The following is a 23,492-nucleotide window of genomic DNA, read 5'->3' as shown; positions in this document are numbered from 1 at the left end:
TTTCCCATACCCAACACATAAATATCTGTCAGGAGCAGGGCAGGCAGGGCTGCTCTGCCACATGCAGTAGTGAGGCATGAAAAGGTCTGGGCCCATGGCAACTACCAAAAAGGCATCAGGAACAACTAAACTCGGCCAGATTCGAGCCCCTTTCGAGCTAAGCCACAAATTGAACTCTAGTGACAGCAAGTCTGAATTACCTAACCTCAGCAACATTGCTCAGGGATGAAGTCAGGCAAAACAAAGGCTTTACCAGACCCTGAAGGACAAGAATTTTAATTATATTCACACCGAGAACATGTAAAACATTTTTTAAAGCAGGTGTTTGCCTTACACATGCTGGTCCAGGCCTATTAGCTATAGAGATATTGAGAAGGTCGCTATTCTCCGTACTCCAGCACTGCAATTCTTTCAAGCTGCTGCTTGAACTGTTCTATATCGCACCAACCACGCAGAGGACCACTTGCTCGGAGCAACTGAATCAAGTGTGTGCTTGTTTCTATTTAACTCTACAAAATATTGTTGAAACTTGGGGTCTGACCCCGAGATGAACTGGGAAGCCCTCAGCCGTACACCTTCGTGCAAAGGTCATTTGAACGCTTGCTTTGGTACTCCCAGCTCTCATCAAGCACAGCCCCTCGTATTCCTTAACACTTCCATGCAAAAGTCAGTTTCATCCTATCAGATCGCAACAGGACCGCAAAAGGAGCCCCGAGCGAAGTCCCGCACCGTGCTGCACACAGCACGGAGCGAGGCCCGGGCAGCATTTGCCTTCAGCTCCGCGGCACGGACTTGTGCGGGCAGCGAGAGCCTCGGCAACCTGCTTCCCAGCCTGCCCCCGCCCCGCTGCCGCCGGGCACGGCCGGGCTCGCTGCCCCACAGCCCCCCAGCACCGCCGGACACCCCGCGCCTCGCCACCAGAGCGCAGCCCCAGGTGCCCGGGCAAGGGGGGGCGGGCACGCCCGGTCCCAGCCCCCGCCGGGGGAGGTGCGGGGCGGGCGGACGGGCCTCCCTGCGGGGGGGCGCGGGGAGCGGGGCGGGAGGCGCCGCTCGCCCAAGCCCAGCCCCTCGCCGCAGCCCGGCTTGGCGGCACTGGCCGTTCTCGCTCCCCCGGCCCCCGGTCCGGGCTCTTTGTCGGCGGGTGGCCGCGGGGGCCCGCAGCGCCATGTCCTCCCCCAAGAACGGCTTCTACCGGCAGGAGATCACCAAGACCCTCTGGGAAGTGCGGGACCGCTACCGGGACCTGCAGCCGGTGGGCTCCGGTGCCTACGGAGCCGTCTGGTGAGAGGGGCAAGGCGCGGCGGGGCGGGGCAGCCCCGGAGGCGGCGGGGCGCCGCGGGGGCTCTGCCCCGGGCCGGGGGGACACGGCCCGGTCCGGCCCTCCCTCGCGTTGTGCCCTGACAACTTTTCCCGGTTGTTTTGCCTGACCCGGCCCCGCCCGGTGCCGCCGGGCCCCGCTGCCCACCTGGCCGCCGCCGGGCCGGGAGGCGGGCGGTGCCGCCGGGGAGCCCGGCCCTTCGCGGGGCAGCCGGCCGGCGTCCCGCGTTCCGTCCCGCGCGTGTTTCCCTGCCCGGAGCAAGCGGAGCCCGGGGCGCCGCCCCAGCCCTGCCCAGACCTGCCCGGGGAGAGCTGCCCGCGGCGGCCGGCCCCGGCCCGCGGCTGCCCCGGAGCGGCAGCGTCCCCAAAACCGGGGTGTTGGCCCTTGAGACGGGACACCTGGTTCGGGTTTGTGTTGGTGGTGTTTTTTTGGGGGTTGTGGGATTTTTTTTGGTTTGGGTTTTTTTTTTTCTTCCTCCCCAGATGTTCCTCTTTAAAGCTTTTGAAAATTCATCGCAGGACCTGGCAGCCTTTTAAACGAATAAAACGAGACGCGTGACGCTGCAGGCGAGGTGTTTTGGGGAGGGAGTCTCCTCCCTTGGCACAGGGAGGCCACGCAAGCCCCTGGCAGGCCGAGGCTGAGGGCTGGGCAGCGCGGGGCAGGATGCAGCTGCTCTCCAGTGCTGGCCGGGTTTGCGGTGTCGCCTCGGTCCTTGCTCACCAAACTCCTCCTTTTCCCTTAAAGCTCAGCTGTCGATGGAAGAAGTGGTACCAAAGTGGCCATTAAGAAACTGTACCGCCCGTTCCAGTCTGAACTCTTTGCCAAACGAGCCTACCGAGAGCTGCGCCTCCTGAAACACATGAAGCATGAAAACGTGAGTTGGGTCGTTAGCCGATATACCCCCCAAGGCCGCAACTAACACACCCTAAAAACAAAGAAAATATGTAGATTTGGACAAGGCAGATGTGTAGCTGGGTGGAATTCAGGAATCTTTCGGCCTGTCTTTTGTCCGTCTCTCCTTTATCTACAACCATCAGTTCGCACAAACTAGAATATCCCATGGGAAACACCACTTCATTTCCATGTGGGAGAGGTTAAATGGGGAAGGTTAGGACCACAGCGGAATTTGTGCTCAGAGCTAGCGAGAGAGATTAAGGACCAGAAGTTGCAGTGTCCATCACTACGTTCCTGTGAGGTGCAGGGGAGTGCAGAGCATGGGTCTGTGCCTGTGGGTTTGGGGTGCCACCGTCTCTTTTTTTCTGAACTTGCATGAAGATGGCTATAGTACATGTGCATATCTTTGGGGATGGGGTATGGTTTTCCTTTTTTTTTATTGTTCATGAAGCATTTGAAAGTTTGGGTTCATACTAAGGTGAAACGGGAAGAGTTCGTGAATGACTAAATAAATTGCTTTACTGGGAAGCCGAGGATAGGATACAGAGCTCTGCACAGATTCCCATGTAATGTGAAAGAAGACCAGCCATAGAAAGAAGTGTTGAAAGTATCACTGAGATAAAGGTACTTAGTCCCAATAGTGCTTAGTGGTTTAAGAAAAAAAATGAAGGAGGAGAGATACGTGTGAAAACAGTTTTTGTGGAATCAAAGCATGGATTGCAGGTGAGAAGGGTCCCAGAGTAGGCTTGGAGGATCACAGTAGTGGCTTTAAATGCTGTTTGTCATGAACACATGGGAAAAAAAGAGAGTTTGGAGGAAGTTTTTAAAATTATGCATAAGAATCTGGTTTAAAATGTTAGTAATGTGGGAGATTAGAGCATAGCTCCATTCAGATAGCCTTCAAGGAAAGCTAAGAGATTGAAAGCGAGGATGGGAGAAACTGTTAATAACAATAGCCAGTCATTGCCATTTAACGTTGTAGTACCATTGTGGGTACCAACAATATCCATGTTCGTTTTGAAGAATAATCTGTGGGATATCCTGACTGTCCGGAAAAAAATGGACCTTTTTGTGGGCTTAAGATCCTGTGTGCCTGTTAACATTTTAGTCTGAATCTTTTAATACATTTGATCATTTTACTTGGATGATTCCTTTGAAGTAACTGCTTTGTAACCACTGCTGTATATGTTAAAGAGTTAACGTTTGCAGGGAACTTCTGTGTTATGCATGGGCTTTCATACTCTCAGCAGTTTCTTTACTGAACATTTGGGAGCAGATCAGCTCGTGCAGTTGCCAAGCTCCTAACTGTGTCCAGAATTTTGAGATTATTTTTCTTCCATTTCCCAGAATAATCTGTTGGGTAGCATTTTCCACTCCTGGCGCTTTTTATGTGGTGTATGCTCTTCAGGATAATACTCTGGAACCCCTCCATGGACTCATATGATACTTAAAGAGTCTAGAAGAAAACGCTCACTGGGGAACGTGAGCACAATCTGTGAAAGTTACAAATCAAAATATATGAAGGAAGGGAATAATTTACAGTCTTAGGAAACAGTTTGGGCCACAGAAAGAAGAATCTGATCTACGTACTAAGGAAAGTTTTACCAGGAATGATGGCATCTAATCATTAGGGAACAAAGGCTGAATACATGATCCTGCAGGGATTCGCAGGCACCATGGAGGCAGAAGCTGACTACTCCACCCGTCCGCGATGAGGCTGGCATGGCAGTACAGCCCATTGAGAGAATTCCATCCACCATCCCAGCCTCACACCGTTCTGTCAGTTGTTTTTCACCATGTTGTGTTTCACTGTGATTACCTCTCGATGGACCATCTCTGCCCTTCATAGCTTTTGGGGAATTGTTGTGTTAAGCATCTAGCAATACATTATCATAGTTTATTTAACCTTATGCTGTATTCAGAATGATGAAAGAAATTGTAATGGTCCGACACGTGTTAAAAATAGCATCTCTGATCCTCCATTAAGGTAGCAGAAGATACCATTAAACCTGTGCCACAGTGATACAATTCATCAGCATGTCATGCCTCGGTGGAGAAAATGGAGGAAAACTTCTGCTTAATGCCCTGGATGACCTCCATTATAGACCATTTGAGGAATATGCTCATCTTCTTAATGTGGAAGGGTTGTAGGATGACCAGGGGTCCTGTAAAAAACAAATATAGGAGTCATCCTACTGAATTTTACTGGAATTGTGTTTTACCTTGTAAGGAAGCTAAGTCATGGGTCAACTTGCTTATCTATTTAGGTGTTTTCAGGAGGAGGCAACTCTGGTTCCTGGCATGACCATCTTTCATTATATATGCCAGACCTTTGTTCTCCCTAGTGGCTCTCAAGTGGGACATTACTTAAATGTAGTGAGGAATATTTCTATATAAATCATGCAAACTTGGTAGCGTGGGACTTCTCATCAACCCTCTGCAAACAAATCCAGAGGAGAAATGGTGTTGAGGACCATGGGCAGAGGCTGTGTGTGAAGAGGACGAGACCTGGCTGTTAGGAGATAAATCACTGTCTTTAATGGCACTGGTATCTTTTTTTTTTTTTTTTTTTTTTGTAGGCCTTTTAATTTGAGAGGATCTGGGATGTTTCACAGACATCATAAGCTACTCCTACTGCCTCAGCAGCAGTCTATCCCAGATCAATTCCTCAGACATTGCCAAAAAAAAAGTTAGTTTCCAGCAGGATAAGCTGCCGGATCACTCTGTAGCTGCATAAACAGATATCCTGGCACAAGAGAGAGAATGGTGTGAAACTGAGGAATAAAAACAGCTAAGGCAGAATGAAAGCACTGGTTTTGGTTTGCTTTTTTTCCCCCCTTCATTTATTCAAGCGAACTTGAAGTATTCATCCACTACAGCCTTAGCAGCTCTTGATTATTTCTTTGTCATCTGCTGCATCTTGTATAGAAGAACAGACTGTTTACCTTTAGGAAGTTTTTTTTCAGTGGTGCTGCTTTTGTTTCCTGTTACTTTCCATTTTGAGTTCAGTTAAAGTGAGGACCCTTAAAACTATCTATTACAGCTCTGACTTAAAACCAAAAACAGTGAAAATATGGCCAGCGTGCTCACTTTGGCCCTGGCTTTGGCTCTCAAACATTGGCATAGCTCTGCATTCGTGTATTCTTCTGAAGTTAATGGAGATGTCTGTGTGTGCAAAGTTAAACCCAGACAAGTAAGCGGAGGGGCAGAACCGTTAGTTTCATTCGGCAAATAATTTGGACTGGAAGTGATACCATGATACCCACTTTTGTTGAAACAACTGCACGGTGACTTGTACTGGTCCAGTCCTGGTGCCCTTCTCACCTCCCAGTTTGCAAATAGAAGTTTTGAAGTTGCCAGCTGGGGTGCAAAATAGCTGGTGAGGGGAGGTGGCACTGGAGGGAGGGAGAGAAAAGCAGCAGCTCGTGCTGACGTCTTGTGTCAGAACAGAGTGTGGATTTTCTCAGTGTGGTACATGCACGTGTGTGTACATATGTGTATACCTGTGTATACATATAAGGACACATGGGAATTCTGATGCAATTCTACCAACTTAAATTCTGAATGTGTTTCTGGCATAAAATTTTTGACAAATGCCCGTTAAATGTTTCTTGGGTCGGTTAATATTCTGCAGATGTTTTCTCTTCCTGGAAACCCTGTATGTAAGAGGCAACTGCAGTATTTGTTTAAAGGTTCTCTATATTATGCTCTCATTCATTGCTCTGAGTGGAAATTATCCTCTGGTGTATTCCCACATCTGAAGACCAGTGTGTGTTCTGCATTATGAGAACCATGTAGCTTTTTGTTTCCCCTTTTGGAAGGAGCTCAGGTTTCCAACAGACACCAAATTGTCTGTCTCTATACAGTTACATTTCTGAGGATGATGCAGGCCTTCCCTTTTAGGCTGGCTAATATTTAATTATCTTGACCTCTTTATTTTGAAAAAATGTTGGGCTTTTTATTTACACCTACACAGTATCAACGAAGGGAGGAGTTTGTTCCAGAGAAAATAGTGGGGCACTCTATGTTCCTGCCTGAGAAAATCTTAAAACTGTCACCTATTGCAGTTCTTCTAGCCTGACATGAGCATTGGAGGAGCAACAACCTTTGCAGTGTACAAAATCAGAGCAAAAAGGGAGTTGTAGATGAGTGACGCCTTTACAGATGAAAGCGTGCTCACTGTGTTAGAAGAGGTTTCCCACAGCAAATCCTGCAGGACTGCACCAGCTAAAAATTCACATCCTTTGGGTACACAAGTGCCAGTAAAGTACAATTCGGGAATCCTGGCTGGCGATGGCAAATGTCCTTCTGGGTCCTTATGAAAGCAAAAATACAGTTATAACTGGATAGTTTATTGCTGTCAAAAGGTTGTAGGGGACAAATACTCCTGGCTGCTTTTCTGTGGTCTGAAAGCTTAGCACAGCTATGGAGCTAACAGGACACCACTGTCGCTTATTTTGGTACTCAAAAGCCAATAAAGCAGCATAGTGGTATCAGTTGTCACTTCTGCTTATTTTCGCAGTCCTGCCTAATAGGTGCTCTGCCTAGGCTGGGCTTCAGCTGATAGCCATTTATTCACACCCCAGCCTTGGGTACTAATAAAGCAGACTGATTGGCCTAGTCCAGTAAATGAAAATAAAGACAGCACTGAAACCCAAACCTTCTCTTTGGATTACCATCCAATCCAGAGATGAAGGTGTGTCTGTCCGCAGGATTTGGATCTGTCCAGTGTTACATATGGGTCCTTTGAAAGAAGGGTGTGGTGACGCTCGTGGGTACGGCTTGTGCCTGCTGGTGTGCTGCCTGCCAGGAGGAAAGGAAAGGGGTTCTCTGTCTATCAGCAGGCATCCCTTGTGTCATGTAGCAGTAATCAGTGAGGAAGAAAGGTGACTGTGGTCCAAGCCTTGTGTGTGGGTAGTTTAAATTTTAAAAAGATTGAGACTTCTTAGTGTGGTAAAAGGATGCAGGTGCCCTGTGATGTGGAACAGCTGAAACTAACCCTGCAGAAAATGTAATGCAGCATAATATGTAGTTCAGTGCACCTCAGCAGAGATCTCTCTTAAAAATGTACTTGCATTTGTAGCCCGAGTGCCAAAGCCACTCAACTTCACTGTGTTTTCATGCGTAAGATCCGCAAGAGAAAGCAGCACTTACTGTAAAAGAGACATAACCTACATTGCTTATTAATTTGTACAAGATCTGAGTCTTTCGTTGGTGTGCTGCTGCTTACATCAGAAACTTCCCTTTACAGAAATGCAGTGGAACCGTCCTTGAATAAAAGTCATCCAATACATGGAAGTGCAGGGGAGGACAGAGATGAGGAGCTCTGTGCTATTGTGTTCCACTGCTGGAATAATGTTTGGAAAAGGAGGCAGCTGAGAAGGGAAGGGCAGAAACCACCTTACCAACGTAAAGCTGTTATTTATTTGTTGACAGTACTTCAAGTTGGTCAGGGTGATCGCTACAAATGTCTTGCAGGGAGGGAGGGACAGACGATAGGGGTAAGAGGCTGGAGACACAGCCACCCCCCGACCCCCGCCCCGGCTTCATAGGGAAGAGACACAATCAACAAAGTAAATATATTGAGTAAAAGCATACCCGTGGAAAACAAGTTAGACCAGTAAATGGGTAGTTTTGCTGTTACTGTGGCTTGGCTTTGCAGGATGATGGGAGAGACACAGTATCATGTGTTCTGCTCAAGATACAAGCGAGGAAGGTACTTCAGTGGAGGCTGCAGAAATCCTGGTTCGTTTTCAGTCACATGGGCAGTAGGAAACAAGGTGCATCCTTTGTGGGCTAATTCATTCAAGAAATTGCCTTTTGGCAGAGTTAATGAGGGAAAAAAAATGAGACCCTGGAAGGGCAGTGCTGCTGCTGGTTTCCACAGATGCTTTTCGTTGCCATCACAGAGTACACTGGGTTGTTCCTTGGCTGCTCTTCCATCTCCCATAGTATCACTAAGTGTACTGAGCTGACACCAGAAACAGCTACCAAAGGTTTCACAGATACCTCCATTACGTTTCGTATAGGCCACACTATGAAAAATAAATGATTCTTGTAACTGTTTTATGGTGGCTTACTTTTGTGCTGGGACATTATCTTTAAGTATCGTAAAGGTTTTTTTTACAAATACTGTGTTTAATTGAGAGCATTTTAGACAGACAGGGGATTATCCATGATATTATGGAGGAGGGAGTTTCCTACACTTTGTCCAGTTCTTTTCCTTTTCCTGAAGAAATAGCAGGAGTTGTATCTTCTTCAGAGGATTTATTTTATCCTGTACCTCTTTGTGCTTAACATATCTGCAGAAAGATCTGACCTAAATGGAAATTCTAATGACTCTGTACAGGAAAAATCATCCCAAAGCGCAGCTATTAAATAAAGGTCACTGAGGAAAAGGAAATGGGTCCCTCACTTTTATTTTTAAATTGATTAACTATTAGCATGTCTTACCACTTTGGACACTAAAATGGATTTCAGGATTTTTAGAAAGCTGAAGAAAGAAGAGGAAAAGAAATATCGTGAAATCCTTGGCATGTTAAAAAGAGTTTTCTGGTTTATTATTTAGAATTCCCTTCAACAGGAGCTGAGCATTGGTCTCAGTGGTATTCTTTACCACAGAGGATTTGCAGCAATGATAAGCTTGTCTGCATCAGTTTGCAACCTTACCTCAGAAGTAATGTATATTGTATATCAGGCAGCATTAAGTAACTACTGGGAACTCTGTTCACTTGAATGGAGAAGTAGTAAAATGTTAGTGAACTTCATTAAGTGTGGTTTTGGGCTGGTATGTTCTTTATGGAAACGTGTTCTTCATGCTCCCATGTTTCACAGCAAGTGCCTGATAACGCCTCGCTGCCCAGAGGGACACGGTGCAGCGGCCACGCTATTTCATCCTGTGCTGTGTCCCTTCTTTTCACGGTGGTGTCCCTGTGTCTTTCACTGCTACAGTCAGATGTGATGGGGTTTATTTTCTTACATTTCTTACTTAGGTATGTGAAGGCATGGAAATACGTCCTTGAGGAGAACAAGCAGGACTTCTGCGAAAGTGGGGCTTAATAGGGAAAGAAGTGCATATTGGATAAGATTACTGTTAAAACATTAGCCTCCTTCTTTTTAATACTGCAATCTGTGGAGAGCACACAACTTTTCTGTCTGTGTATGCTCTGTGTGCGTGTGTACACACGCTGCCTTGGGAAATGCCCGTAGAGCTGCGTTATGCTCTGTTACTGTCACATACATCTTCCTAATCCTGCTTGCCTCCCTTTGTCTCCCAGCCTCCACATGGAAATGGAAAACCTTATGTAAAACTGACATGCAAAAAAAATAATTTAAAAAAAATTCTTGCTGTAATGTTAGCACTGAAGGTATTACTTCAAATAATAACCACATCCTCTGTGGGTTTAATTATCGGTTTATGGTAGTTATATTATTCTTATTTAATTAGTTTCATATAACAGTCCTTGGGAAAATATTATTAGTGATTTTTTTCAAAGATATGTGGCTACAAAGAAAGAGTTGTAATTATCTGTCTTTGTCTTTATTAGTTTTTGTATCTTGTTCATCATTATGACATTTTGATAATATCCAGGCTAACTGTAGTAGTTCCCTCTGAATGTGGAAAAGATAAAAATACGTGCAGTAAGGATTTCATCACACTTGGAGACTTTTATTTAAAGCTTTAAATAAAGGAAGTCCCCTTTCTTCTCTTGCATTTTTTTCCTGCATTTCTGCTCCTGCTTCTCTTTACTTGCACTTACTTTTTTTTAAAGAACTCCGTTTTGTGGAGCAATTAAGACATAGTAGTAATGTCCAAAATCCATCTTGATTGTTATCAAAGTGGATTTTGCAGTCCTTCTTTTAGTACTTTGGTGATAACATCAGGCAACGTAATACATCGTTACCCCTGGTTTCTTTCTTGCAGTTTCTAATTTTATACAGTTTTAGTTTGATGTATAATCTGATATCTTTAAATTGTATGGCTGTAGAGACAGGTCTGACCAAGGTTATAAAGGTTATTAGTCTTTTAGCTTGCTTTCCAGCGAACCCCTGCACACCGCTATTGACATGGCAGCCTGCACTTGGGAAACACTGTGAGCAGTCCAGGGCTTCAGAGGCTTCCTCTGAGCAGACAGAAATGGTCATGAATTAGTAGTAGAAAAGAGGCAACTCTAAAAGCCTGTGCTATTTAGGCACTGCCTGGATTAAGCAGCATCCAAGCTGAGATCTGGCTGTAGATAATTACAGCTACATCTTTTGGAGCATCGAGTTCTGTATATTTAATTTTCTGGTGCTTCTCTCTGGGCTTGAGAGAAGCATTGGCAGTTACCATAATGCATCTAGTCAGTTGGTGTAGTTCTGCTGAAAACCGTACTAGGAGGAAAAACTGTGGTGGGAAGTCTGTTTTACTAGGTTGTTATTTCTCTGTTGAGTTATAGAATGCTTTTGTTTGACAAAAAACACTCTTAAGGAGAACCTAAGTTATAAGCTGTAGTAAATCATATTAAGCTCTTGACAATTTACTCTCTATAAAAACAGTTTAGTTCTAGTTTCCTCTTCGTACTTCCAATTAGATATTGTAGTCTATGTACCTAAACTACCCCGTTACTGAAATTAGATGATGTTTAAAGTGCTCATTGACGAGCAGCAGGCCCAGCTAGGTGAATAGCGCTTGTGACTGCTTCAGGTTATAAACCAATTTGTCTGGTTTATTTTCAACACTTAAGTGGTTCAAGTTAGAAGATGCTCTCTCCTCTTACAGAAGACTCCTAGCCTCTGAACTTCTTGTTCAAGTAAATACAATTTTTTTATTTTTTATCACAGGTTCAAACAGCCCTCAGAGTTATAAAATTTAACACATAACAAATCCTGGTGTTGCTAGGCACTACTTTATGTATCCTTTCTGCCATCTTTATGTCTATAGCTAATGTCTCACTATGAAAATGTTTTTGATTTTATTTTTTTACTTACTATGCAGTTTGGGATTTTTTATGTTAAATTAGTATTAATCCATGGTTTTTTTCCTCTCCCCTCTCCCTTATTTTTAGGTCATTGGAATATTGGATGTATTCACACCAGATGTAACACTGGAGAAGTTTAATGACTTGTAAGTTCTGAGTTGTTTGTGTTTGGGATCAGGATATCGTTACTTGTGTGGGAGGAGGGGTTGTTGCTTTTTTAAATGGAGAATTCCAAAATTGTTGCTTCATGGACTTTTTATGAATTTCATCTAAATATAACTCTTATGTGCAACTTCAAAATTGGTAGGCTGAGGTTTTCAGATTGTCATTAGAACCAGTTGCCTATCTTAGAAGGTGTGTACTTCGTTCAGCCCTTAGTAAATGGCAGTTTGGTGGATTCCTGTTGCTGGTGTCGCTTACCAGTATTAAGTACCGAAGATCCCAGTTTATGATCCCAGATGAAGATTAATGGAAGTTATTGTTGCCTCCTAATTTGATCATCTCTATTTCTGTGATGTCTGACCTTGTCGATTTGAATGAACCATCTAGGCAGTTTGGTTGCTGCTAGTTCAATGCTATGATCGTGATTATAAGATACATAGCATTGCATGAATATCTTCGTTTTCTGTGTAGGTGTCTTTGAAATATCACATGGCTCATGGTTAGGTTCCTTCTAACTAGTTCAGAATCTGCACTCTTCTGATAACTAGCAACTTTCCATAATCAGTGACAAGGTTGGGCAATACCTCTTTATGACAATCAAAATACATAAAACCAGAGAAACTTGGAGAGCAGGGGGATGATGATGGAATTGTTTGGTAAATGGAATGATCTATAATTTAATATTGTCACTGAACTACAACAATTATGTTTCAATGTATTTGACAAATTAAAGTTATTCTGTCCTTTTTTCTTTCCCTTTTTTTTTTTTAAGCTACCTTGTCATGCCATTTATGGGAACAGACTTGAGTAAGATAATGAAGCATGAGAAACTAACTGAAGACCGAATACAGTTTCTGGTATATCAGATGTTGAAAGGCTTAAAGGTTTGCCACTTTTACAACTGTTTTGATTTCACGATCTTTTTTCCTATTAAATGATTATGGAGAGCTATAAATACTTATCATTTGATAGCAGGATAAAACTTATCTTGCCTTGTATAGTAAAAGTAATGACATTCTCCATAGCAGTTGTTCTGTGATGATAAATGTGATCTGTTTTTTTTTTTTGTATGATGGTTTTGTCTGTGGCTTTTTTCAAGCAAAAAGAAGACATAGTCATTCAAGATCTATATAGTACATTGATCCAGGATGACCTTGGTTTCCATATTTGAGCACACCAGAAAGTCCCTGTTTTTAGTTGCCGCCTTCCCCAGTAGTTGATTGTGGCGCTGCTTTGCCACACCTCGTACTGTGGCTAGTTGGAGAGCCTAGAGACTAAGAATGAAACCGCTGTTGAGTTCAGAGGCAGGACACCGCTTGACTTGAGCCCTCAGCTATGTCATCAGCTTCAAATTTCTCTAATTTGCAAATGGCTTACCAATACTTGTCTGACACACTGTTGTTAAGGCACTCTGCACCCAACGTGCTCTAAGTGTAGTATCTTTCTGTGCCCTTCTGAGGAGCATATGTATACATATATGTATCTATATATGTGTAAATATGTGTATATATATGAGTATATATATGGCATTAGGGGGTGTATGGATGCAAGTCTGTGTATATATGTTTATACCATACCTATAGGTATGATATATATGTCCCATACATATCTGTCAACCTGTAGGTGTGGTATTTTGGGGTGAAAGTCTGACACTGAGCGGGACTCTGAGCCCCGTTGACTCCTAGTGCTCACACTGGTTTTGGGAAGTGTTCAAGCACCACAGCAAGTGCTAGTTTGGTCCCTGTGTGTTAAAAGTCTAGTTCTGCAAAATACTAAAGCTCATTGCTAAATTTAAATAGGTAAGTCATTGGGATTATTTCTATATTGAAGTACCTTTCTGAACCAGATGTCTGAATGTTTTCTGTGAAATTGAAAAGTATGTGTCCTTTGCGTAACATGCATGTAAAGTTAAAGAATCTCTGAAGTCTCCAAGTCTGGGACAGCTTTGATAAACAGGAAGGACTGTGGATTTTTAGTGACAAATCTGAGTGGGAGGTGGCTGAGAGGAGCACAGATAAATCACTTACAAGCCCAGACTAATAGGCACCTGAGTTAAACAACCGTGAAAGATGTCAGAACAGAGTCCACTGAAAGAAAATAACTTTTTAATGCCTTGTAACAGACTCGCTGAGATTGGAAGAGACCTCTGTGGACTGTGTAGTCCAACCCCCCTGCACAAAGCAGGGCCAAACTGAGCAGGCTGCTCAGGAGCTTGTGCAATTGGGTTTTGCGTATCTCCAAGGATGGAGACTCCATGGCCTCTCTGGGCAACCTTTTCTAGGGTTCAGTCTCCCTTACAGTGAAATAAGTTTTTCTTATGTTTAAATGGAAATTCCTGTGTTTCAGTTTCTGCCCATTGCCTTGTGTACTTTCATTGGGAACTACTTAGAAGTATATGGTTCTGTCTTCTTCACTGTCTTCAGCAAGTGTTTGTGCACATTGATAAGATGCACCATGAGCATTTTCACAGCTAAACAATCCTGGCTGTCTCAGTTTCTCCTCTTATATCAGATGCTTCAGTCCAATAATCATCTTCATGGAGCTTCACTGGATTTGCTTCAGTGTCTCTCTTTAGCTGGGAAGCCCAGTGCTGGACACAGCACTTAAGGTGTGTCTCACCAGAGCTGAGAAGAGGGGAAGGATCACCTCCCTTAAGTTGCTGGCAATCCTCTGCCTAATGCAGGAAGCTTTTGGTCATCTTTTCTGCAAGGGCACATTGCTCACATTCAGCTTGTCCATCAGGACCTCCAGGTCCTTTCATGCCAAGCTGGTCAACCCCCAGCCTGTACTGGTGCATGGGATGATTCCTTCCCAGGTGCAGGATTTTGTTGAACTTTGATGAATTCCTGTCAGCCCATTTCTCCAGCCTGTGGAGGTCTTGCTGAATGGCAGCACAACCATCTGCTGTATGAACATTCCTCTCAGTTTTGTATCATTTGCTGACTTGCTGAGAGTGCACTCTGTCCCATCATCCATGTCAGTAATGAAGATGTTAAACAGGACTGGCCTCAGTACTGACCTAGGGGGGTCACCGCTAGTGACAGGCCTCCAGCTGGACTTTCTGCCACTGATCACAACCCTTTGATCCAGGCAGTTCAGTCTTCCTCACTGTCCATTAATCTAACTCGTACTCCCTCTGTCGATGAGGGTGGTACGGGAGAGAGTTTCAAAAGCCTTGCTAGAATCAAGGTAAACAACATCGACTGCCCTCCCATCATCCACCAAGCTAGTCATCTTATTATAGAAAGATAACTGGTTAATCAGGCACGATTTTCCCCTTTGTAAATCCATGTTGACTACTGTCAGTCACCTCTTTGTCCTTGTTATGTTTGAAAATGGTTTCCAGAATTATTTGCTCATTACCTTCACAGGGACCAAGGTGTGGCTGGACTGGCCTTTAGTTCCTTGATCCTCTCCCTCTTTGCCCTTTTTGAAGACACAAACAATATTTGCTTTCTTCCCATCGTAAGGAACATCTCCTGATCACCATGACCTTTCACATATTATTAAGTGGCCTCACAATGACCTTGGCCAACTTCCCTTAGCACTCATGAGTGCATGCCATCAGGGTCCAGGGATATGTGTCTATCCAGTTCATTTAAGTGTTCCCTAATCTGATGCTCCTCCTTCAAGGGTAAGTCTTCCTTGCTCCAGACTTTCCAGTGGCTTCAGGGACCTATGATTTGGCAAATATTATCAGTAAAGATGGAGGGAAAGAAGGCAATGAGTATCTTGGCCTTCTCCATGCCCCTTGTCACCTGATGCTCTGCCCTCTTCAGCAGTGGGCCTGTGTTTTCCCTAGTTTTCTTTTTGCTCTTGATGTGCATGTGGAAGCCCTTCTTGTTGCCCTTAGTGTCCCTCACCAGGTTCAGCACCAGGTGGGCTTCGCCTTTCACAACTCCACCTGTGCACACTTGGGCAGTGTCCCCAGGTTCCTGCTGCATGACCTGACTCTGCTTTCACCTCATGTACGCTTCCTTTTTGGGCTTCGGTTTCCCTAGGAGCCCTTTGTTCATCTTGCAGGCCTCCTGCCACCTTCACTTGATTTTGTCTTCTAATGCTTTTGTCATGTGCTGCATTTTACACTGTGAAATTATGAAAGGATTTGTAAAAGGCTAGAAGGGACCATTCAGATTTGTCTAGTTTTGAACTGTGTAGGAAAGCTTCATATTGTAGCTTTTCCAGTAAGTTGCGACTTAGCTGGAGCATGGTGTCTGGGGAAAAATAGTAATTTCAATGTAAAATTTTCTTATACTTGAACAAAAACTATAACCAGAATCCATCCTTAAGTTAGCTGTTGGGATTTTTCATGGTTCTCATTTTTTTTGCAGAGAATAACCCTGACTGTAAGCCCAGTTAAGCCTGACTGTTAATCCCTCACTCTTTCTCAGAAATAATGTTTATATTCATCTCTGTTTTATCTCTTGGATCTTATACTTTTGCGGACTGCAGAGCCAACAGCTATAGCAAAACAACATACCTTTGAGTTTTACTGACTCTCACAAAGATGATTCTAAATGTATTTGCTGTCATATAGTTTGTATTTTCTTCCTCATCTTTCTGCTAAATACTGTTTATTATTGCTACTGGTTTCTTCCTCTATTCGGCTTTTAAAAAAAGGACTGTGATTATTGAAGTTCATATCTTACAACCCAAGAAGAAGATACTCTTTAAACTCCCTATCCATCTATAACCTATATTAATGTGATATGAAAATGCTTCTCAATCTAGATTGGTACTGCAGTTCTTAAATCACAGTGTTTGCTTTTTGGGTGTACACAGCTGTCAATCATAAAAAGCCTATTATTTCTTTATTATTTTTTACTTTTGGTGACACAATTCCATGAGAAGAAAAACCTTGACCTAGCTCTGCAGGCTTCAGCCAGGCTCTCCTCCAGTGACGGCTGTTTAATTCCCTTTGCTGCTCTGGAAATGCACGTTGTAACGAGGCAGTGGAACGGCACCGTCTGGAATTGAATGTCGTTCCTTGGCTGCTGTTTGCACTGTACAATTTTGTTTTTACGGTCCTGTGCCTGCAACATACAACGTACGAGCAGACTTTCCTCCACGCTTGTATGGAGATGAGTGGAGTCGGTGTGCTGGAAGGTGTGTTGCATAGGGATGTGCTTGTGCAGTGGAAATACAGAACTAGTTTTGATACACGAAGGTCTGGCACATCCATCAGGATGCTGATTCTTCCAGATCTATATTTGCATTGCCAAACACTATTAAAAATAAATAATATCACAGGACAGTATGCTGTTCCTGGACAAGAACAGCAGGAACGGTGTACCCAAGAATCCGTTTTCTCTCGGTACTTAGCAGATACAGAAGGGCAAGTAAATTGTTTTACGCTCATCACAAAACTTAGTAAACATACTTTGTTGTTGAGTCCTGCATTGTTCATTTCTCTTTGACCCTACCTCAGATTTTGTTACTCGTTCAGTAGATTTTTCACTCACACAGCCTTTTACATATGCTAAGTAATTATCCTTTTTACTCTACAGTTGTGCATTTAAATGCTGTAATTCCCATTTTACAAATGCAGAAACTAAAGCCAGGTTTGGGGAAATTGGCTTTATTTAAACTAGAGGGAATTCACCTCTGATCTGGGCTTTGAACGTGGAGTTATGATTTCAGTTTTGTAGTTAGTTCCCTAATTACAAAGCCATGTCCTAATAAGTGTTTTCTCAAGGAGCATATAAGTGAAGCAGTCTGTTTAGTTGCAGGTAACTCTCTGGGAAACAGGATTCCAGCAGAGGCATGCTATTCACCAGAGATGAAAAATATCATTTGGGCTAATTTTACCGTCAAGCAATATATGAACTGTAAAAAGTTAGCTTGAGTTGAGTGTAGTGGAAAGGATGAATAATGAATTTAATTCCAGTGAAATGGCCTAGAAATCTATTTTGGTCCTAGTGGCCTAGATTGTCTCACAGAGGCCAATAAGAATGGAGTTTGTGGGTCCCAAAGGTTGACAGTGAAGTCTCTTGGATCAGTAAATGTGGAGGGCAAGTGGAGCAACTGTGCATGGTTGACATACATCTGAAGATAACAAGCAGAAATTAAAGAGAATGTATTGGGTTTGTGTGGCAAGATTTGGTAGTGGGGGGCTGCAGGGGTGGCTTCTGTGAGAAGACACCAGGAGCTGCCCCCGTGCCAGGGACAGCCAGTTCCAGCTGGCTCCAAGATGGACCCACCGCTGGCTAAACCTGAGCCCATCAGCAATGTTCGTGGCACCTCTGTGATAACACGTTTAAGGAGGGGTAAAAAACGCTGCACAGCAGCTGTGAGAGAGGAGTGAGAAAACGTGAGAGAAAACCCTGCAGACACCAAGGTCAGTGAGGAAGGAGGAGGAGGGAGGTGCTCCAGGCGCCAGAGCAGAGATTCCCCTGCAGCCCGTGGTGAAGACTGTGGTGAGGCAGGTTGCCCCGCTGCAACCCATCGAGGACCACGACAGAGCAGATACCCACACTGCAGCCCATGGAGGATCCCATGCCAGAGCACGTGCATGTGCCCTGAAGGAAGCTGCAGCCCGTGAAGAGCTCATGGTGGAGCAGGCTCCTGGCAGGTTTTGTGGCAAGACCTGTGGCCTACGGGGGACCCACACTGGAGCAATGTGCTCCTGAAGGACTGCATCCCATGGAAAGGACCCACACTGGAGCAGTTCATGAAGGACTGTCTCCAGTGGAAGGAACCCTGCACTGGAGCAGGGGAAGAGCATGAGGAGGAAAGAACAGCAGAGACAACGCGTGATGAACTGACCACAACCTCCATTCCCTGTCCCCCTGCGCTGCTCAGAGGGAGGAGGTAGAGAAGTCAGGAGTGATGCTGAGCCTGGGAGGAAGGGGGCAAGGGGAGGTGGTTTTAGTTTTGGTTTTTGTTTCTAACTATTCTATTCTGTTATTAATTTGCAATAAATTAAATTAGTCTTCCCCAAGTCGAGTCTTTTTTGCCCGTGATGGTAATTGGTAAGTGATTTCCCTGTCCTCAACTCGACCCACAAGCTTTTCCATCATATTTTCTCCCCCCTGACCTGCTGAGGAGGGGGGATGAGAGAGCAGCTCGGTGGGCACCTTGGTGTCCAGCCAAGGTCAACCCACCACAGAGGAAAAGAGCAGGAAGTTCCTGATGTAAGCTGCTGTTCCCAGGATTTTATAAAGATGGGGGCAGTTCTCATTCCAGTTACAAGGCAAGCAGCAGGGATGCTGAGACAGTAAATTGGTATCTCTGGTCTCTGTAACTGTGTTAGATCTTCTGTAAGTGGTTCACCTGAATATTTTGTCTCTTCCCCCACATGTTTGAAGAGCACAACTGTACTTACCTCAAAATTACCAGCAGGAAATAAGACTTTGTTCAGCTACTAGACTCTGTCATTTTGTCATTTCCTATTGCACAGCAAACATTTGAGAACAGTCTTCACTATATCAGTTCCATTAAATTTTGGATTCTTCTTGAACCAATTCATCCAGCCACAATAATACACCTAGTTGAAAATATCTTTAAGAAATAGGAGTGGTCTAGTGCTTCAGGGACATGCTAGGAAGTGGGTTAAGCATAAGCAGTATTGCCAGCATGCAGAGAAAAATGGGTCAGATTTGTTTCTTCTTTTACAGATGTCAGTCAGTTAGGTGTTTAAGAAAGGGTCTGCCAAGTTTTGCATGAAAATCTTGTATATTTTAAGGTCTACTGTATCTGGATTAAAGACAGCCCATCTGTGTTTACTTAAATTGCTTTTTTGGCAGGGCGGGGGGAACAAAGCATGCACTTAACTAGTGCTCAGTTGAGGCATTATAAGGGAAAAATATTTGCAACACCTGGGAAGGAGGAATATGCCACTCTGTAGATCTTTGTTGTAAAACTCTTTCAACTTTCCAAGTTTAGCCTCTCATTTTTGTTATGCATATTTTTTTTGCACATTTTAACTTTGATGGACTCTATTTTGGGTTTTTTTTGGTGTTAAAGATGTTACCTGCAATATGCATTTGTTCTTTGTGTGAACTACATCAGCACTTTATGGTATCCGTATTTATGTCTGGTCAGAGGCAAGAAGGCTGTTCATAATTTTTGTCACATTGTATACTTCTGTTGTAACAGCCTGTTTACATGTGACAGTTAAATGCACGTAGAAGAAACTCTGCACGAGTGATGTATTGTGAGGGGATAAGAGAGATTTTTGCTAAGCCCCCAAGTCAGTTCCTTGCAGGCTTCGTTTCTACACTCTACCTATAGACTGCCTCTGCATTGCTTGTATACCAAAATGCTCAACAGGCTTGATTTAAAAAATATATATAAATTGAGGTCAATAGAAAGTTCATACTGAGTTCAGGAAGATTTGTATCAGCCCTCAGATCTTTGCTCTTTAAGTCTATAAAGGCCTTGTTTGTCAGCTAGTTTCTGTTCTTCCCATTTTACTGTCTTCTTTCTGTAGAGAATGAAATATTCATTTCCTTTCTTTGGTGAGCCTTGTGATTTATCAGAATTAACTTCATCTGTGGTAGGAATAAACAATGCGATTTGACACGGCTTAAAAACAAGGACGTGCCTCTGCTTTGTCTGTTTCCTAGTCAGGCCTTAGTCTGGCATTAAATTTTATTTAAGTATGAGCTTGCAACTTGGAAAGGCTTTTATCATTTTTTTTGTTTGACAGAAAAGCTGTGCATTGTCAGAGAGTACTGAAGGCAAGCATAAGTGGCTTTCTGTAGGTGGGAAGGGGCTGGAGTTTCCAGCCCTTTCAGGCTGGGGTCCCTCTCCCGCAGCAGTGCCGGTCGGGTTCCCGTTCACAGAGCCCTGGGAGGTGGGTGGCAGTCCTCTTTCTTTGTTCATTCACTATTTGAGAAGGGACGGATAACTCTTGGGCCATACAAACACCTGTTCATGCTTCTTTTGCAATAGTCACGGTAATATTTACCTGCTCTAGTTCTCTCCTTTTGTCATCTCTTGTTCACTGCCTTCTGTTCACGTTTATGTGGTTCTTTCTGCTTCTCTGCTTTCCCTTCCCCCTCTCACCCATTTCCTCTTCAGTTTTTCCTTCCCTGCCAAGTCACTCCTCATTTTCATTTTGCATGCTGCCTAGAATACTTTCTCCTGAGTCTTTTCTAATTCCCTTTTGATTAGGTTTTTATTTTGTGTAGAGAGCGTGTATACAGACAAGAATGCTTAGAATTTAGACAACTGCTGGATAGCTTCCTAGCTCAATCTGAAGTTTGCATTCAAGGATTTGTGCATGCTACCAAAAATTGTCTGTAGTATAATGCACAGAGCTCCTGTGCTCCAGGGCCCTTTGGTCATGTTAACTGTGTTCTTGAATCAAATATTGTTGAGATGAAGTGATAACATTGTGAAGGGTATGTGTGCTCTGATCTGGATGTTTTTGCCATGTTAAGAGTGAAAAATCTGTCAATAAATGGATAATGTAATGAGGACAATCAGTAGGAATAGGATACCGTTTCAGAAGGTTTTTGAACTGAAATGAAAAATCTTCTGGACGAAGACTGACATAGTTTCAGTGCTGCTATCTGCCAGGAGATAATAAAATGCAGTTAAAAAAATACTACTGCTGTTAAAGAAACACTGCAGCACAACACCAGTATTTCAGCTTATAAAAAGACCTATGTGTACATTAGTACCAGGAATAAGTGGTATTTCATGTAATCTCAGTAATGTGTATTAAAAGGAGCATTTAGAAAATACAGGAGTTCTCCCCAAAGTGTTAACATGATTTTGGTGCTGTGAACACTCATAAAACCTTCAGTGGGCTGACAATGCCACTGAAATCATGCTCTTCCACCCAGACAGGTGAAATTTACTTTAACTAAAACTCCGAAGAGTGAAGTCCTTTTAATTCCTGTTTCTACATGCCACGTTCTCAGGTGCAGAAATTCCTGGGTCTGCCAGTCATACCAGCAAAAATAGCCTGTAGAGTGTTTTAAGCATCTGTTCTGAAAAATCAAGAAGCATCAGTAAGAAGACATTGAAATGATTTAGAATGCAAGTAGTCATTGTGATATCCTTGATGAAGATGGCTATTGGCAGAAGTTCTCAGTTTTTTCCTCATTTGTTGGGAGTCTAACTACTTATATATACATGTCTTTTTTTTAAAAAAAAAAAAAAAGATATATCCTCTCTGGTCTCCACATACAAATGACAGACTTCCTCTTTTTGCATCTGGTTCCTCCCATCCTGATCTGCTTCGTGCACATCCATGACAGAAACGTTTTGTAGTTATTCGTTTGCCATAGCGGTTTTACAGCCTACGTTCTGGGGAACAGCTCTGTGCCCTCAGCCCCTTGTGTCAGCCCCAGGAAATCCGGTGAAGTGCTTTGGCAATTCCTATGGGTGATGTTCAACCTTACCTCATCTGCAAGATGTAGCAGGAACTGGTGTACCACAAACGCCAAGTCCTGCATGGACTCGGGCAGAGCATTCAACAGTGCGCCCATGCGGCAGCAGAGCCCTACCATGGTCTGGACTGGATTGGTAAAGTTGTAGACATGGGGTTAAGGGACGTGATTTTTTTTTTCCCCTCTTTCAGAACCTATGAGACCACATCTGAAGCATTTTGTCAGGTGTGAGGGAGGAAAAAGTAAATGTCAGAGGTGGTTTTTTTTGTTCAGTCACTGCTTTAAAAACTCAATGCCTTAAATCCAGATCTTGTGCTGCTTAGGTTGTATGGGTTTTGTTTAAGTTCAGAAACCTAAGTCTGAAATGAACAATGGATCTGTCTGAAGAAGCTGGCTTTGATCTGTAGCTTTTCTTTGTTTTCCTTGGTCCCCTCATAACGTGGACTATGAGGATCCCTTTGCAGAGGGACTGTTGCATTTACAAGGTTAATTGCTCATCTTCATGGCTGCTGGGGAAGAAGACAATGGTTGCTGGGGCTATGGCTGGTTGGCAGTTACCCTGCAAAGTTCAGTGCTTCTGCACATCTCCGTGATGCCATGCTGACTGTCCCTGGTTGGTCTTGCCTGGCTCTGACAGCTGGTTCCCAGTAACTCTTTTCCCAGTTATTGTCCCATTCTTCAGGGTGGAATAAAATGAAAACTCTCCAGGTGAAGCTGGTGGGATTCGCATCTCATCCATCTTTTCTGGGGACTTTTTAAAAAGCCGTTATTGTTCTCGTGTTGCTTAGTGTCAGTAGTATGAGCTGCCATCAGTAGTATGGTCCGTGGGGTTTTCAGATCAGTTCCGCACACCTGAAGTTAGCAGTACTAGCATGTCCCAGGCTGCTCTTGGAAAGCATGTCCTCAGTTCAGGACAACTTTCTGCATTTCAGTCCTTGTAAAAGAGTTGCCTATGTCTGAACTAGTTAATAGAGGCTCCTTTTATTGTCCATGATGAAAGTAGTCTCTTTTAGGGCATCATTCAGCTGGTGAGAGGAACTGCATACCTCAGCGGGGAGCACGTGGTGGCAGTCATGGGTGCAGACATCTATATTTGGTCAGGTGTCTTCCCAAAAGAACTAGTCCTATGTGTCCTGTTTGTTGGTTTGACTTTTGTGAGCCCTTAAATAGATCACTGGAAGGGTGATGAAAATGTTCAGGTAAAGGAGAACATCTTGTAACATGACCTCTCCATGTTTCATTGAGGAAATATTGAAGCACGTAGTGAGACTTCTCAGCTAAGACCTTGACTGGCCTCCATCCTTGTCTTAAATGATCTTTTAAAACTTGGTGCTGCTGGAGCACATGAATCTAAACTGTGACGGCACTCTAGAGACGTTTATTGCAAGAGACCATTTCTGATATATAAAATAGCAGTATTTATTTTGATACGTATATATCTCTAACAATGCCAAAAATTAACTGAAAACAGGATTTTATGTATGGGAAGAATTAGAAAAAACTATATGATCTGTTGCAGTACTCACACTGATTTACTGGTTTCTCATTATTGGGGGAGGGAAAGGGCAAAATGCTAGTTTAATTAGCTGAACGTTAAAAACAGTGAAAAATATCTTCTGTGCCATAAATAAACATTTCTAATTTCAGATTACTTTAGCACTATGAAAAAGTACTTTCTCCTCTGCCCCAGGCAACTTCTTAAAGTCAGGACCTCATTAACTAAAAGTACTTTCTCTTTTTACAGTATATTCACTCCTCAGGCATAATTCACAGGGTAAGTGGAAACAATAGAAAATATGTTTATATTCTGATAGA

At 43.6% G+C, this 23,492-nt stretch overlaps 1 protein-coding gene across 1 annotated transcript in view; it reads left to right on the top strand.

Annotated features, from left to right (window-relative positions):
- The first annotated feature begins 1,085 nt into the window (after window positions 1–1,085).
- MAPK12 (mitogen-activated protein kinase 12) overlaps window positions 1,086–23,492 on the top strand; it is a 37,729-nt gene continuing 15,322 nt past the window's right edge. Inside the window, exons 1-5 of the mRNA XM_068400397.1 lie at window positions 1,086–1,281; window positions 2,063–2,192; window positions 11,260–11,318; window positions 12,107–12,218; window positions 23,422–23,451. Of these exons, the coding sequence (XP_068256498.1) occupies window positions 1,166–1,281; window positions 2,063–2,192; window positions 11,260–11,318; window positions 12,107–12,218; window positions 23,422–23,451 (447 nt within the window). The 5' untranslated portion in view covers window positions 1,086–1,165. The remainder of the gene's footprint in view (window positions 1,282–2,062; window positions 2,193–11,259; window positions 11,319–12,106; window positions 12,219–23,421; window positions 23,452–23,492) is intronic.

The sequence above is a fragment of the Nyctibius grandis genome, chromosome 5 (assembly GCF_013368605.1).
Source record: "Nyctibius grandis isolate bNycGra1 chromosome 5, bNycGra1.pri, whole genome shotgun sequence".
In the NCBI taxonomy this organism is placed as follows: Eukaryota; Metazoa; Chordata; class Aves; order Nyctibiiformes; family Nyctibiidae; genus Nyctibius; species Nyctibius grandis.
Note: the sequence above shows the minus strand (reverse complement) of the source record. Positions and strands in the feature narration are given on the sequence as shown.